General features: G+C 38.3%; 1 protein-coding gene across 1 annotated transcript; it reads right to left on the bottom strand.

The window, feature by feature from the left end:
* Positions 1-5,527: 5,527 nt before the first annotated feature.
* LOC117293013 (guanine nucleotide-binding protein subunit alpha-13-like) lies at positions 5,528-14,275 on the bottom strand. Its single transcript, XM_033775218.1, has 3 exons — positions 13,808-14,275; positions 9,143-9,193; positions 5,528-7,942 (listed from the first exon to the last, which is right to left on the bottom strand). Exons 1-3 carry the CDS (start codon positions 14,267-14,269, stop codon positions 7,373-7,375), a joined length of 1,083 nt encoding a protein of 360 aa, XP_033631109.1. The 5' UTR covers positions 14,270-14,275; the 3' UTR covers positions 5,528-7,372.
* Between the last annotated feature and the right edge of the window lie 454 nt (positions 14,276-14,729).

Below are 14,729 nucleotides of genomic sequence, written 5' to 3'. Positions count from 1 at the left end.
ACACAAATTGCAATTAGCAAAGAGCAAACAACATAATTAATGAGCTTTGCAGGCCTATGTCTTCACGGAGGCAATGAAGGTGATGCCTCCATGCCCCCTGGTCATTGCCTTGGTGCCCTTGAAATGCTCCAGTAGAAATTTACAATTTACTTATAAGGGTTGCCCTTTACCGAAGAGAAAATGCCTCAAGTGGCATATAATGTACCTGTAGGCCTGCTTTTGACAATGAGATTGCTGTAGGGGCAGGCCAGATGCCTACTTCTGTCTCATACATTTCACGTAGAGAATGAACACAAATTTAGCATGCAGCAGGAAGATTTGAAACTTTGTATGGTTGGGAGTAAAATCAGGTGAGGTTTGTGGTTTTACTACATGTAAGTATAAATCTCTTTAGAGACGTGTTGGCTCATATCATATCTTACCATTGTTGAATTCTCTTTCTTAGTTCGGCACGAATGGTTCCATTTGCTTCTTTGTCAACAGTTTTGAAACACTCCAGGAAGCTAATATTTAAAAATTTCCTGATGAATTCACTACGCTACCTTGTGGACAAACAGTCAAATTGGACAATACATGTAAAAGGTCACGTTTACTTTTTGTGACTGCTTATAACTTCCTCATTGAGTGAAGCCGATACAAATTTGGACGTCACAAATTCGCAACAAATAATTCACAACAGTTAAAATGGGTTTATCTCTTGGTTGTGAAACATTTGCAAACAGGAGTAGGACGTCAAAATTCATCGCAATCGCTGGTGCCCCACTCAGTTTTTGTTTAGCAAAGAATTTTGCCAAGCAGTGTTTTCTGCTCAACAGCTTTATGAAATTGGGCCCAGTAAGTTAAACTTGTTGCAAAAGAGAGAAGATCAAAACTTCCAGTTAGGCAATATGTACTTTCACAACAATACATACATGCCATTGTAACTATTTGTAAACAGTGTATAAACCGAGAGTACCAACCACTGCGTTAACAAGTCACCACATTACACTGCACATACACACACTTCCTTGTGTTGTATTCAACTGCACATGATTAACCATTAAGCAACAGCTTACACTATTAAGATTAAGACAAAACACTTCCGATAAAACATTTGCATATTAAACTTGAATGTTGTCTGCAATTTACCACTTAGATTTGAATTCTTCAGACTAAAGAGCTTTTGCAGAGTGCACGTATTACATGTTGAACACCCACGGATACACAATTCTGAATGGATGTGATGTACATGTATGGCACAATGGTACAAGGGTTTGCTCATCTGGAGGTTGCTGAACAAACGCCCAAACCATTTGACATACAAACTGTCTGAGGAATTCAAATGTAAGCGGAATTGTGACTAAGCAAGTCATTGTACCAAACATTATTCAAATCTAACTCGCAAATGGCTTATAGTGTGATATTTCAATGTTTGTATAAAAATGTATCATATTATGTATGAAAAGGTTTTCCATCATACATGTACACAAATTCAAAGAGAGCGTAATACAAAATATGGAAGTTGCAAAAAGAGGCTTGTTTTTACTGACAATGATCTGTAGGGTGTCTCTTTCAGAAAAAAACGTGTTGTTTTCAAAAGTTTGTGTTGTCTTTCCCTTTTTCTTTTCAGCTTTCAAGCAAGGTTAACAGTGACAAACTTTGGTCACTCAGGTTTTAAAAGTTGATAACAATCTCTACAGCCCAACATCACGGTTCTGCTTACCGCAGATTATTCAAATCTAATAATGTTGTCCTGAAATGTACAAAGGTCAATGCCTAGGCCCAATTTCATAGAGCTGCACAAAAAGGAGCTGAACACAACAAAGTTATGCTTACCAAAAATATGCTATACCTAACAAAAGGCTACGGGCCTAAAGCCTTTTAATATTTTAATGAAAAATTACCACTTTCACAAAAACTGTTCCTTTAGAGGGAGCCGTTTCTCAATGTTTCAACAGCTCTCCATTGCTTGTTACCAAGTAAGTTTTTATGCAAGCAATTATTTTGAGTTACTGTACCAATAGTGTCCAGTGTTTAAACTCTTTGTCCACCATTTTGATTGTCAAAACAGGTACAAAAGGAGAGGACTCGCCCAAAAAGGCAGAAATGGTAATGCACATTGTTTGGATGTGCGTAAACACGCGTACCATCCTTTTGTGCGCCTTTTTGACATGTAGGTGGACAGCAGAGGCGCGTGCAAGTGCTCTGCGCATTATGAAATGGTCTACAATATATTTGAACTTTACACAGGGCACCATGGCAAACCACAGCAGAATCAAGGGCATAAAGGGCAATTTCACAAGGTTAATTAGAGGCTTGATGTAAATGGTACACTTCTTTATTGACCACAGATATTAACAATATCTGTCATTGTTAATCCCTGCAGAGTCTACAGTTTGTTGAATACATAACCAACACTACAAGAAAAGAAAAAGAAACAAATGTGAAGCGATCAAGCCTAAAAGAGTGATTTGTCGAGAATGGAGAAACAAGCCAAAACAGGGGTGAAATTTTCACAAATATTTTTCTTTGTAATTTAAATGCCACAATTTATCTTATTCATATTGACTACTTCCTTTCTGATAAATAACATCAAGAAGGGTAAAATTTCGCATTGAGAGAAAATGTGATAATTTTTTTCAATAAACCATTCGACTTTTAACAACCTTTTCTCAGTTTTACACGTCTCTTGGTGTTTCTCCTTTCACAAGTTTTGAACAAAAGGTAGTATCAACATGGATTTTTTTTATAAGGAATTAAAGCATAGACTATGTTCTTTTCAAATGTATACAGAAATAAAAAAACGGCCTGATTCGAAAAACAACTCATTTTGCTTGATCGCATCACAAATACAAAACACTGTACTGGGTAATATTGAATATTTATCATAAAAGTATTCAAGAGAATGAAAGTTTGACGCAGCATTATAATGTAAATTCATACAGACATTAACCAACCAATCACATGGCTTATAGTTATATAAAAAAAATTGCTTTTAAAATAATCACTTTGGAATTAGCATCACAGAATTTGCACCTATATCTGGAAATTATGAACAATCTCTAGATCATTAAATTCATTCTCAGAAGAGGTGATACAAGCCAACAATGGTTTTACCTCAGGGATTGTACAAACAAATCAAAAATCATAATAAGAGATTTTAGAAATAAAAAGAAAATGGTTTAAAGGTAAAAACTCAAAATTTGTTCTGCTTTTTTTACAGGCACTGGACACGTTTGGCAATTGTTAAAGACCAGTATTCTCACTTGGTGTATCCCAGCATTGTAAAACAAAACCTGTGAAATTTTGGACTCAATTGGTCATCGAAGTTGCAGGAAAATAATGAAAGACAAAGAACCCTTCTGCACAAATTTGTGTGATTTAAGATGTCTGAGAAACTTTTCAGGCCTGAAGTCTTTCTTAGATTCAAATATTTATGTCAGTATGTCATGTACGTGAGAAATTATCTCTTTCTCAAAAACTATAGATACTTCAGAGGGAGTCGTTTCTCACAATGTGTTTATACCATTAACAGCTTTCTGTTGCTCATTTCCTAGTGAGTTTTTATGCTATCAATTATTTTAAGTATTTACCAAACATGTCCAGTTCCTTTAGAGGATTCCCAGAATATTTAAATCACTGCAAAAGGGAAACCAGAAGTTTTGACCAAAGAGGAATAAAGTTTTGACTGTAAATTCATGTCTTGCAGAAAATCTGAAAGCAAAAGGAGATAATATGCCAAAGAAATTAAGAAATCAGAGGTATACGACTTTTTTCACATCATTGAGTTACAATATAATATATTGTTTTGACCTCCTGGGATGGTGGGTAAGAGTTTGTGATTCACACAACAACTGTAAAGAGCATTCATATTAAATGCTCAGGTTGAACTAAGACAAATTTGACTACAGCAGGATTTGAACCTGCCACCTCTGGATTTATGTGCCAGCACCCTGCCAACTGAGCTACATTATAAGGCCATATGTAAAAATACCAGTTGATCGTCCCCTCCCTCAACCTTTTTTGAGCCTGCATCCTTTTTTCGAGGCTGCATCCATGTTTTTTTGTTTTGTTTTTTTTCTTTCTTTTTTTCAAAAAGGCAAATTTTCTCTGTGTATTTCTAGATTAATTTAATCTTTTAAGAACTTGTAACTACATAAGTAAGCGGTGACTTTAAACTGACTTTTAGGCAAGTGTAAAATGAAATGCTTGGCGGACACCTTTTTAAAGGAAAAAAATAAAAAAAATAACAAGGCCCTCATTCTCCTATTTTTGAAAAAACCCGGACGATCAACTGGTACTTTTTTTTACTTGGCCTAATGTATCTTGTCGGGAGGTTGTCAATATCATTGCTCTGGGGTGCGGGTCAGATACCATACAACCTGTAACTGCCATGTAGCCAGGGATCACACCCAAGTTTCTGATACAACCTGGGAAGTGGCAGGCAGGGGAGCACCTAGACTTGATTCAAGTCCCTTTCCTGTGTGAGGTCCTTAACACACTTGTACAAATGTACAATGTAACATGTGTAATACCAGTCTGCCAATGCACCCTCATCGACAAAATGTAGCTATTGAGGTCCTGAGCGTGGAACAGAGTGGAAAATGCAGAGCGCAAAACAATAGTTTTCTGACGATGAGGCCAGGAAGGATCTTGCACAGGATTGGGACTTGAGTCAAGTCTAGGGAGCACCTTAAAGAGAATGCATCTTTTTATTTCAAATGTTATGTAATAAACATTGAAGGAAACTGAATGGGTGTTAAAACAGATGCTGCTGGGAGTTACAAAGCTTGATTGAACCAGACAGGTTGTCGAGATAGGAAAAAAAAGAAAAGTTTGTTCACATCTCTTCAAGCCACTTCCGTCATAATTTTTTATTATTTTTTTTTTTAAATTACAAACAAACTTTACAAACCCACAATTACAGTCTTTTTTTACAAGATTTACAACGAGATCTATTATATTAAAAAAAAAATGCCAACATAGATTCAGCGACCATCTTTAAATATTTCTCAATGTCCACACTTACACTTACTTCATTTGCATAAAAAAAATAAACGTTATTTACATAAAAACCTAAAACTTCTTGCCATGTCCTCCATGCTTGTAATTAGCATGTACATATGTAAAGAAAGTTGTTCATGTGCCATTTACTGTCGAATAGTCTTGAAAAAAATCATCTTTTGCAAAATGCTGGTACACAGTACCGTACTGTTAGAGAGTGAACTACATCCTGTTGGTAAGACAATGCATTATAAGTGGTTTTTGATTTGTAAAGCTGTGTTCCCAGTGGTCTTTTTTGTGTTTAATCACGTTGACTTTTCTCCACTAGCACTGCAAGCGACGAGTTTCTGCGCTAGCTGTGTAAGCGTAGAATGCCTGGTATCGTTGAGTACGCACCCACACAAGCCACAATTCCCGCTAACCTGTGAAATACGCTTGACATATACATGTAGGCACAGCATTCCCTGCTTCTGCAAGCGCCTATTTTTTGCTTACAGTATTAGCCATGATATTGGGCCCTTGTGTTTCTGATCATAATGTGGGTTTGAGTCCCAGTCGTGACACTTGCGTCCTTGAGCAAGACACTTGCTTCATTCTTCAGATGGGATGTAAAGCCTTAGGTTCCATGCCCATGCAGTGTTTAAGACCCCCAGTTGTACACATGCACGAACAGGAATCTTTTCTTTCACATTTCATTAACTAATATTTAAAGTGTTAGTATTTGGATATAAATGGATGGTCTGAAAAAAGGTGTACAATCGTCAAAATACTCAATAAACTTTTGTACATGTCCTCAAACCTACATGTACTGTTGCATTATTTTAGAGGGGGGAGGGGGCGAGGAGACTTCAGCAATGTACACATTCATGACAGGAGACAACATTTACAATAGTTCCCATACAATTGGCCGCGCACTTTCCAAAGAACAATGGATTTCCCCCTTTTAAGTCTTTAAGAAGGCTCTGTTGGGGCTAATATTTTCAGGCCAAACAAAATAAACCACATTTCTAGCGTCTAAACCAAACAAATCAATAAGCGAAAGGTACATTGTAGAGTCAGGATTTTTCCACATATGCAAGTAATTCTACAGCTTTTTCCTTCTTGTAAACGTCAGCAACAATAACAGAAGAAGACGGACTGATTATCAATGATTGATGGCAAAAAACAGCAATAATTGTGTTTTCAACATTGCACATTACATGTACACACAATGCACCAGTGCATGCAACAAACAAAATGTCACAAGTAAAAATCCCAACTACATACATATTGTGTACATTATGCACATATTATTTTTTTTAGTCTGGTTACAACAAAAAACGCAACATTTATTTTGTTTGGCCCGAGCAGTTTGCATTTCACCCAGTGTGCATTATGAATGAGCATACACATACATTGACATACATACATGTACACGTACATGTATGCACCATAATAGTTTAACATATTTAATAATTGAAAACATACAGTATTAACTTCTGCAGTTAATTACGTTAAGATGAAACCGGAACGTTGGTTGTCTTCTGTCGACAAAAACGAACCATTCTGGATTGCTAGGGTGGGTGGAGATCTGCAAACTGAATTTCACCAAGAATGTCTACTCCACTATAGCGGTAGTTTCCCCAGGTTCACTCCAATCAAGCTACATGTATGGCTCCAAGCAGACTTGAACTTTCATCTCCTGAAGGGGCAAGGTCACTTTTTCTTTCTCTTGAGTAAAAGGGCACTTCCATTTAAAATCTCAGAATATCTATGGCTGCTTTGATAAAAGACCAAGACTGCTGTGTCCGTTTCATTCCGCTGAATCGAGGACTGGTGGTTGAATTTACCGGGAACAGTACGCACTGAGCCAACGGCAGGTGGAAGTGTGCCCCATCCCAACACCATCCTCATGATGTCGCTCAGACCTGGAATTTCGTCTCTGAGAGGGCAAGGCCATTTTCATTTTGGAAAGGGCACTTCCATGTGAAAATTGTGAAGTCTATGGGAAGCTTTTGATGGGGCTCCAAGGTCAAGACCAGGGGCAACAGCCTCGGTGTACTTGTACATTTCGTAACTCAAGGCCTGGTTGCTGCGTCTTCTATGGCATACCATACACTTGAAGCTTGCTCTGTTACTTGTAAGAGGCACAGACAGATGATTAGTTGACCAGCCTGGAATTTCCTCTTGAGAGGGCAAGACCATTTTCATTTCGCAAAGGGCACTTCAATGGTAAAATTGTTAGGTCTATGGGGCAGCAGGGGCCATAGCCTCTGTGTAATTCCAGGCCTGGTTGCTGCGTCTTCTATGGCATACATTGTACCTTGTGTACCATACACTTGAAGCGTGCTTTGTTACATGTAAGAGGCACAGACAGATAAGTGGTTGAACAGGCAAGGTATGCTAAACGTTACTGCAGCATGATCCCTTGCAGATTCTGTTTTAGAATCGTGTCCCTGACCGCGTAGAATACAAACTTAATGTTCTCCGTGTCGACGGCCGTAGTGAAGTGGTGGAAGAGCGATTTACTGCGATCGCGCCGCCGCATGTCGAACATGAGAAGGATAAAGTTCTGCACTTGTTTCACGTCGGTGGGGTCGCCCTCGAATGCTGAAAAGTAGTCCTTGAGGTTTACTACTTTGACCTTTTGCTCCAGAAGGTCGGATTTATTAAGGAAGAGGATAATGGACACTTCGGAGAAGTACTTGTGATTGACGATGGTATCGAAGATGTTGCATGACTCTACTAGTCGGTTGGTGATGCGATCCTCCATCAGGACCTGATCAAACTCGCTGGACGACACCAGAAATAGGATTGACGTGACCCCTTCAAAGCACTGGAACCACTTCTGTCGTTGCGACCGCTGCCCGCCGACATCGACGAAGCGAAACGGGACACTTCTGATGTCGATGACATGCTCAACAATACCTTTTGTTGCTTTCCTGGCAAAGAGGATATCCTTCATTGTGGGGAGATAATCCTGCAAATTAATCGCAAAGATAAACACAAAAGATATTACTATAAATATATTTAAAAAACTGAAGGGGAAGATATACTGGTGATAATTCTAAAAATGTATGGCAATAAACACTTTTGCGAACACAATTTATTGTTAACCTTTCAATCTGACAATGCACTTGATAGTGTTGCAAGCAGTAGCACTATAAAGTATGCCTGATAATCGCGGTTTGACAAAGTACAAGAAATAAGGTAGAATAATTAAGTGTTGTTATTATTTATGTGACATCAAATTCCTTGAAACTGTTACATAATCATTTGGGAAATAGTTTAAGTCAGAAAATAGACTCTAAAGTGTAGATTTGTTCCCTTGTCTCGTACAAATTTTATCCACGAATCTACGTACACCCTCTCGTTCATTCTCCTTGTATAAAACGACTGAGAATATTTTTAATTATATAACTGACATACAGATCCTTGTCATTTGATTGGTGGAACTTACTTCACGTGACATACACTATTACTCCCATCCGCACCGGCGATCAAAAAGACCTACAGTGTATTCGCCCATGGGGAATAGCATTTCCCATTCAACAGTTAGGATCATCCTTGTTCCCAATGTTTTTGAGCAGTACATGTACAGTGCCGCCGCTAAAACAAAGGAGCACGTGTGCAAAAGGTTGTGATCTGATTTGTGCATTGTTGCCGCTATGCGGCGCTATATGATTTTTGGATGTCAGTAATTTGTGTGATTTTTCATGTTATACTTTTAAAATACATCAAATGACAAGGATCTCTATATGTCAGTTATATACAGCAAATATTGAGTGGCTTTAATTCGTGGAATGGAAGGAATATTATCGCTCGGTAAAATTTGGACTGTTCCAAAATTTACCGAGCGATAATATTGGAACAGTCCAAATTTTACCGAGCGATAATATTCCTTCCATTCCACTCTAAGCCACTCAATATTTGTATACTACTATTCCACAGGACAGGATGCCAGTCCATCGCAGATTAATCCCAGCTCTCGCTGGTGCCCATTTCTACTCCTGGGTGGAGAGAAGCAATTATAGTATAGTTCTTTGCTCTTAAAGGGAAGGTACACGTTTGGTAATTATGTCATTATACATGTAAGGTCCCCAGAAAACACAAGATCAGAAAACACAAGATGGTGGCTCGAGTTACAAGGAAAAGCTCGGTCTGCATTCTAGTGTCTTACCTTGTTTCCTATCCGATCCAATTCATTTAAGAAGTACTTGACTGAGTCCGCCTGTACAATAAATACAAACAAGAATTATTATAATTTGTTTAATCACTTTTTTAAAATGAGAAACCACCTACATGTAGCTACTTGCCACACAAAATGTTAGTGCTTTGTACAATATACATGTAACAATGTTTGATGTGGGCTGTTTTGTTGTAAGGGACCTTTCTCAAACCTCGGCTAGGGCTACAATGATGTTCGAGCAATACGCGCTGCTCCAAAATGCAGGTTAAAGACCGAGCTGCGAGCCTTCGCCTGAGGCTGACCAATGTTTGATAAAGACCTAAGGTTTATATCACACTCTTGCTATGGAGCGACCTATCAGAATCAAAACTTCAAGTTTGCTTGAAAAAATATTGAAGATGTTCAAAACCTGACAATATTCCGTCCACACAGACAGTGAAACTCAACCAAAAGGGCAGGGCCATTTTCTTTAATTTTACAACATAGATGTTTACATTGTACGTACTGTAGGAAAGTCTAGCGACATATTTTGAAGTGAATAACTCAATGCATACAATGAAATGCACAATACAAATGTGCGTGATGATCTGTTTTTAATATCATTGCCTTAAGAGTTGATACAAAAAGCATGTTTATCATGCTTCAACAGGGATTGTCCAACATTTCACCACACTGTGAAACATTTAGTGATTTCATAAAATGTTTGACAGGACATTCGGCCTTATGTGATGATTTTGATGCTCGACAGTTTTGCATCACAAGCGTCACATTAATAAGAGAACATCTCAACCAGATGATGATTGTGTCACACAATTATCTGTGCAACTGGTACTCTGCTTAGTCCTTTTATACCAGTGACAACAGGGTGAGTCTGTATTAAATTCTGTAATGTGATGAACTTGTTAACATCTTAATACTGTATTAGGGTTTTTCCTTTAAGTGCATAAGTTAGCATATCAGGATGACGATACGTCAGGTTGATGGTCAAAAGGGCAAAATTTACCAAATAGGCCCAACAACAAAAATACTACAGGGATGATTTTGTCCAAATATGTTGCATAGCCGAACTGCTAGGTATGCAATTTTCTTTTTGTATTAGCAAGTTTTATAAAAAATTTTACATAACTTTTGCACAGCAAGTTTTAAAAATGCTTTTTATAAATATCATGAAAGAAGTTCATCAGGCTGGTAAAATATCAACTTAATAATTTATTATACATGAATTTTCTATGAAACACAGCCAAATACTCACGTAATTTTCGTTTATGTTTCGATTAGTTTCACTAGTCATTTAATAAAGCATTTTAAAAATTGCGAAACGTTAAGAGGCAAACATTTAAAAATAAAAAAAAACGCTGATAAAAAGGTAAGAAAGTCACATCTCCCGGCACGAATCTGGAGTAAAATTGGTGTTTTAATTGTATTGCACTGTTTATAGGGAAAGGGAATAACAGAATGAAAAGTTAGTCAAACTAATTTAGTCATATGAGATTATTAAACTTTTGAATCTTTATACTCAAGAAAAATACACGTAGTAGGTGACACTCGTTGAAGATGAGGTCAACCACCCTCCCATCCCAGTGATGCTGTCACTGACTCGCTGCCCGATGCACTTATCAATCAAGCATGTCTATGAACAGCTAAGGACATCAGATCAGAAAGGACATCAAGCACCCACTGGGGGTCTCTAATTGAAAAGAACAACACCGAAAAGTTCCTGGGTCTACTGAAAAGCTGGATTGGGGAATGTTGGGACTTCATAAAAAGCCCATGTGGGGATAATGCTGGCCTGTGTTCTATGATGAGGAAGGGACTCGAGATTTGTATTATTTGTATTTGTACAGTGTAGTGTAAGTAAACTACATCATACTTCAAACCTTTCAGCCCTCTCTCCAGGGCCCATGTTCAAAAAGCTGCTAAGCAGAAAATACTATTTAGCAAGATTCTATGCTTAGCAAAACAAAGTCGGGCACAAGTTGTACAACCCTTTAGGGAATTTCCCAGTAGAAATTCACAATTTTCTCAGTTTATTATGGTGGCCCTTTATTACCAAGGAGAAAATGCCTTGGTGCCCTTGCCCTTTTAAAAACAAAGCATACAAGCCTGAAGTCCTACATGTTTGTTACACACTAAAATGACTGCACATTCACTCACAGGGCCATAAACCTACAGACAAGCAGGTGGTGGAGAAGATGGGTTGTACTGTGGGTACAGCAATTCAGTAAGCACTCAGAATTTAGACTGAATGCTTGACGTACACAGTGTACAGTGAAGTACTTTTATTCCAATGCATGGAACTTTAAGAAGGTCATTTTCCTGGAAAAAGGATCTTTCTACTAAAATATGTACATGTATGTATGTATGCAAACAATTTATAAAAACTAAGTCCAGCCTAAGACACGAAAGGCAAACCATGTGACATGTGTGTGTACATCATCAATGCTGTTTAGATCCAGAAGTCCTACATGTATGACTAGGACTAGGAGAGAAACTGTACAGTATGTAGTACAGGACTTCTCATAATCACTTGAGCCAAGTGGGTGTGGTGGTCTATATGAAATAACGTCATACCTACATCCAAAGGAATGTGAATTTGAAAAATTTACAAACTATTTAGAATTGTTCTCCCCTTAGTCCTTAAAGCTGTGGACACTATGCTGTAATAGCTCTCTCTAACTACTGTGGTTGTTGTGAATGTTGTTTGGCAGCAGGCATGACAGGTGATACATTGGTTAATACTAGGTAACTGCACTTCATGTGATCTGATAAATTCACATGTTTTGAAGGACGTACAATGTACAAATGTTCATTAACCTTTTTAGAGACCATCTCAAAATGGCTTAGGCCCCCTAATGATTCACTAGGAGCCTACATATAGAGCTTCTTCTTCATCGTGTCTTTCCTGTTCTATTTTTATGATAGAGTGCTCAGAATGCAACCTCCCAAACTTTATCAATGGTAAAGTGTCTTGCACAAGGGTTCATGTTCTCTTCAATTTCATTCCGGTCTTGTAACAAACTCTCCAGTCCAATAGACATTTAGTCCAAATAAAGTAGACATTTTGAGCTTACATGTCTTATATGGATTCCCCCCTTCCCTTCGAGCCCTGTGCTAAATGCCTGAATGGTGTAAAAGGTTCCTGACAGCTTTGATGTTTACACTCTAAGGACAAGTCCATGATTGTTCAATCATTGGGTAAGGGTCAGCCATTAATTGCACAACTACATTGTTTGTATCCACCTGTACATTTGTAGTATTAGTGCAAGACATTGTTAGAACAATATCACTCAACTATCGCAATGCCCCGCTCCTTCCTCGCTGTGCACATTACTATCGAACATTAGCGGGCGCTATAGAAAAACTTCCAGGTCACACAACACTGGAAAATGGGATCGCAGCTTACAGATACACCCTCTATCGGTGGAATAGTCTATTTTTTACCATGGTTAAACCATGTCAAGAACATCTTGCACAATTAGACTTAGTGTACTATCTACCATGTACAATGCCCAACTGACGATAGACCATGAGTACACTGGTGCAATGTTTTACAATGACCAGTAAAACAATCCAACAGAAACAATGTTAGGCCTATTACATGTACATTACTTAATGTGTTTGAAGGCTTGTATCAACATCCCTGTCTGTAACAACATTTTAAACAATACTAAACTTCCTGAACACTGTCTGGTCCATATGATTGAGGTTTGCTCTTGCATGTACATGTACATGTACACAATGAAGCACTCTGTGTACGTGTACATTACAATGTATGTCTAATATAGTGGCTTCTTACGTAGCGCGCATCCGTCACTCAGAACTTAAGGCACTTTAACATTCAGTTTTTCATGCAAGGTACATGTATGTGGGACTACATTTGAATTACTCTTTTTACATGGTTTGTGTAGCACCATGTTAAAGTTTACACGGTGCTTTGGTGCATTATGCAGAAAAGTTTGTGTATCACGGCACCACTTTTTCATTCGATATGAAATAATGTAATAAATACCTCAATGAGATACCCCTTTTTGTAAAAATTTGTGAACAAGTGGTGGCACTGGCAGGATACGGAAAGTTATCCCAATATGCTGGTAATATACCAGGAACACCGGGCAAACCCCTTCTCTTTTTGATAAGTGTGTGGGTTCTTTCATGTGCATTACACAACACACGGAACCAACAGCTTTTATGTCTCAGAATCCAATAAACAGAGCATCATTGTTAAAGTGTTTTGCTTTTAAGGACACAGGTGTCACGACTGGGACTTGAACCCACACTCTGCAGGTCAGAAACACCAGAGTTTGAATTTGGTGCTCTACTAACCGCTAGGCCATGATGACATGACAATTTTGAAAAAAAAGTTAACATTAAAAACTCCCATCTAAAATAATCCATAATTGTGATTGTGTAACTGTAAACAAAAACATATTTTTGTATTATTTATATTATTAACCCCCATATGATATTCATGTCAATTGTCATTGACATTGATTATGTTACCTCTAGAGACTAGACATGTGGGTTATTCAACACAATCATGCATCAAGACCAGTCACCCAATGACCATAATTTATACTGCATGAATGAACTATGCAAGTAACTAGTTTAAATAGTTAACTCCCCCACAACCACATTGGTCGTAAATAACACACTCACCAATTGGAATTCCCTTCGTCTGTCGTAAGCCCCCTGTATTCCACTATCGGCCCATAACGCCCTACAGCTCACAACAAACTCAGAAAAAACCGTAGAATCTACCAGCTGAATTGTATCACAAGACATAACATTTGTGGCGTGTTCTTCATTCGTCGAATCACCCCACGGTATCTGCAGTTTATTCCGGGCGTCCTGTAGCACTTTCAGCCCCTTGATTATGTTCGAGAATATAATGGTGCGGTAGTCGCGCAGATCTTCATCGGTGAATTCTTGTCCGTGTATGATTTTCATCTGTTTGAGGAAGGTGCTTTTACCACTCTCGCCAGCACCGAGCAGGAGAATCTTTATTTCTCTTCGGATGTAGGATTTGCATTTATTTAACTCCTTGTCGATGGCTTTACTCCGAGATTTCGCCTCCATCTGCTGCGGAGAGAGGCAGCACGTAAAAACATTGCCCGCCATGTTGGCTGTAATGTTCCCATACCACACCCATGACGTCACGAACCGGAAGCAATACCCGAGTGCGTGCGTGTGTGCGTCTACTGTGTGAATGACCGCGATTGCCGCCCTACTGTCATGGTCAGCAGTGTGTGTCAAGCAACTTGTCATTGTCAACGAAAGTTGACACCAACAATTTGTCACACTGAAAAAAAGTGTTCATATTTAACCATTTTTCAAAAAATCCAACCCTAAAGATATTTGAAAAACTGAACAATACAATCACGCATTTTTGTAAGGAGAAAAGAAGACCACTTTTAGTTAGTTTTATTAGCATGTTCCTTACGCATTTTTGTGAGGGGAAAAGAAGACCACTTTTAGTTGTTTTTATTAGCATGTTCAAGGAAAGGGGCGCGGCCCTTCTCAAGAGACAGTTAATTGGTCTTTTGCTGTTCATTTGTTTTACTATTACAGTTCTATTTAT

Source organism: Asterias rubens, chromosome 7 (assembly GCF_902459465.1).
Source record: "Asterias rubens chromosome 7, eAstRub1.3, whole genome shotgun sequence".
Lineage (NCBI taxonomy): Eukaryota > Metazoa > Echinodermata > Asteroidea > Forcipulatida > Asteriidae > Asterias > Asterias rubens.
The sequence above is the reverse complement of the archived record's forward strand: the minus strand, read 5'-3'. Positions and strand labels throughout refer to the sequence as shown.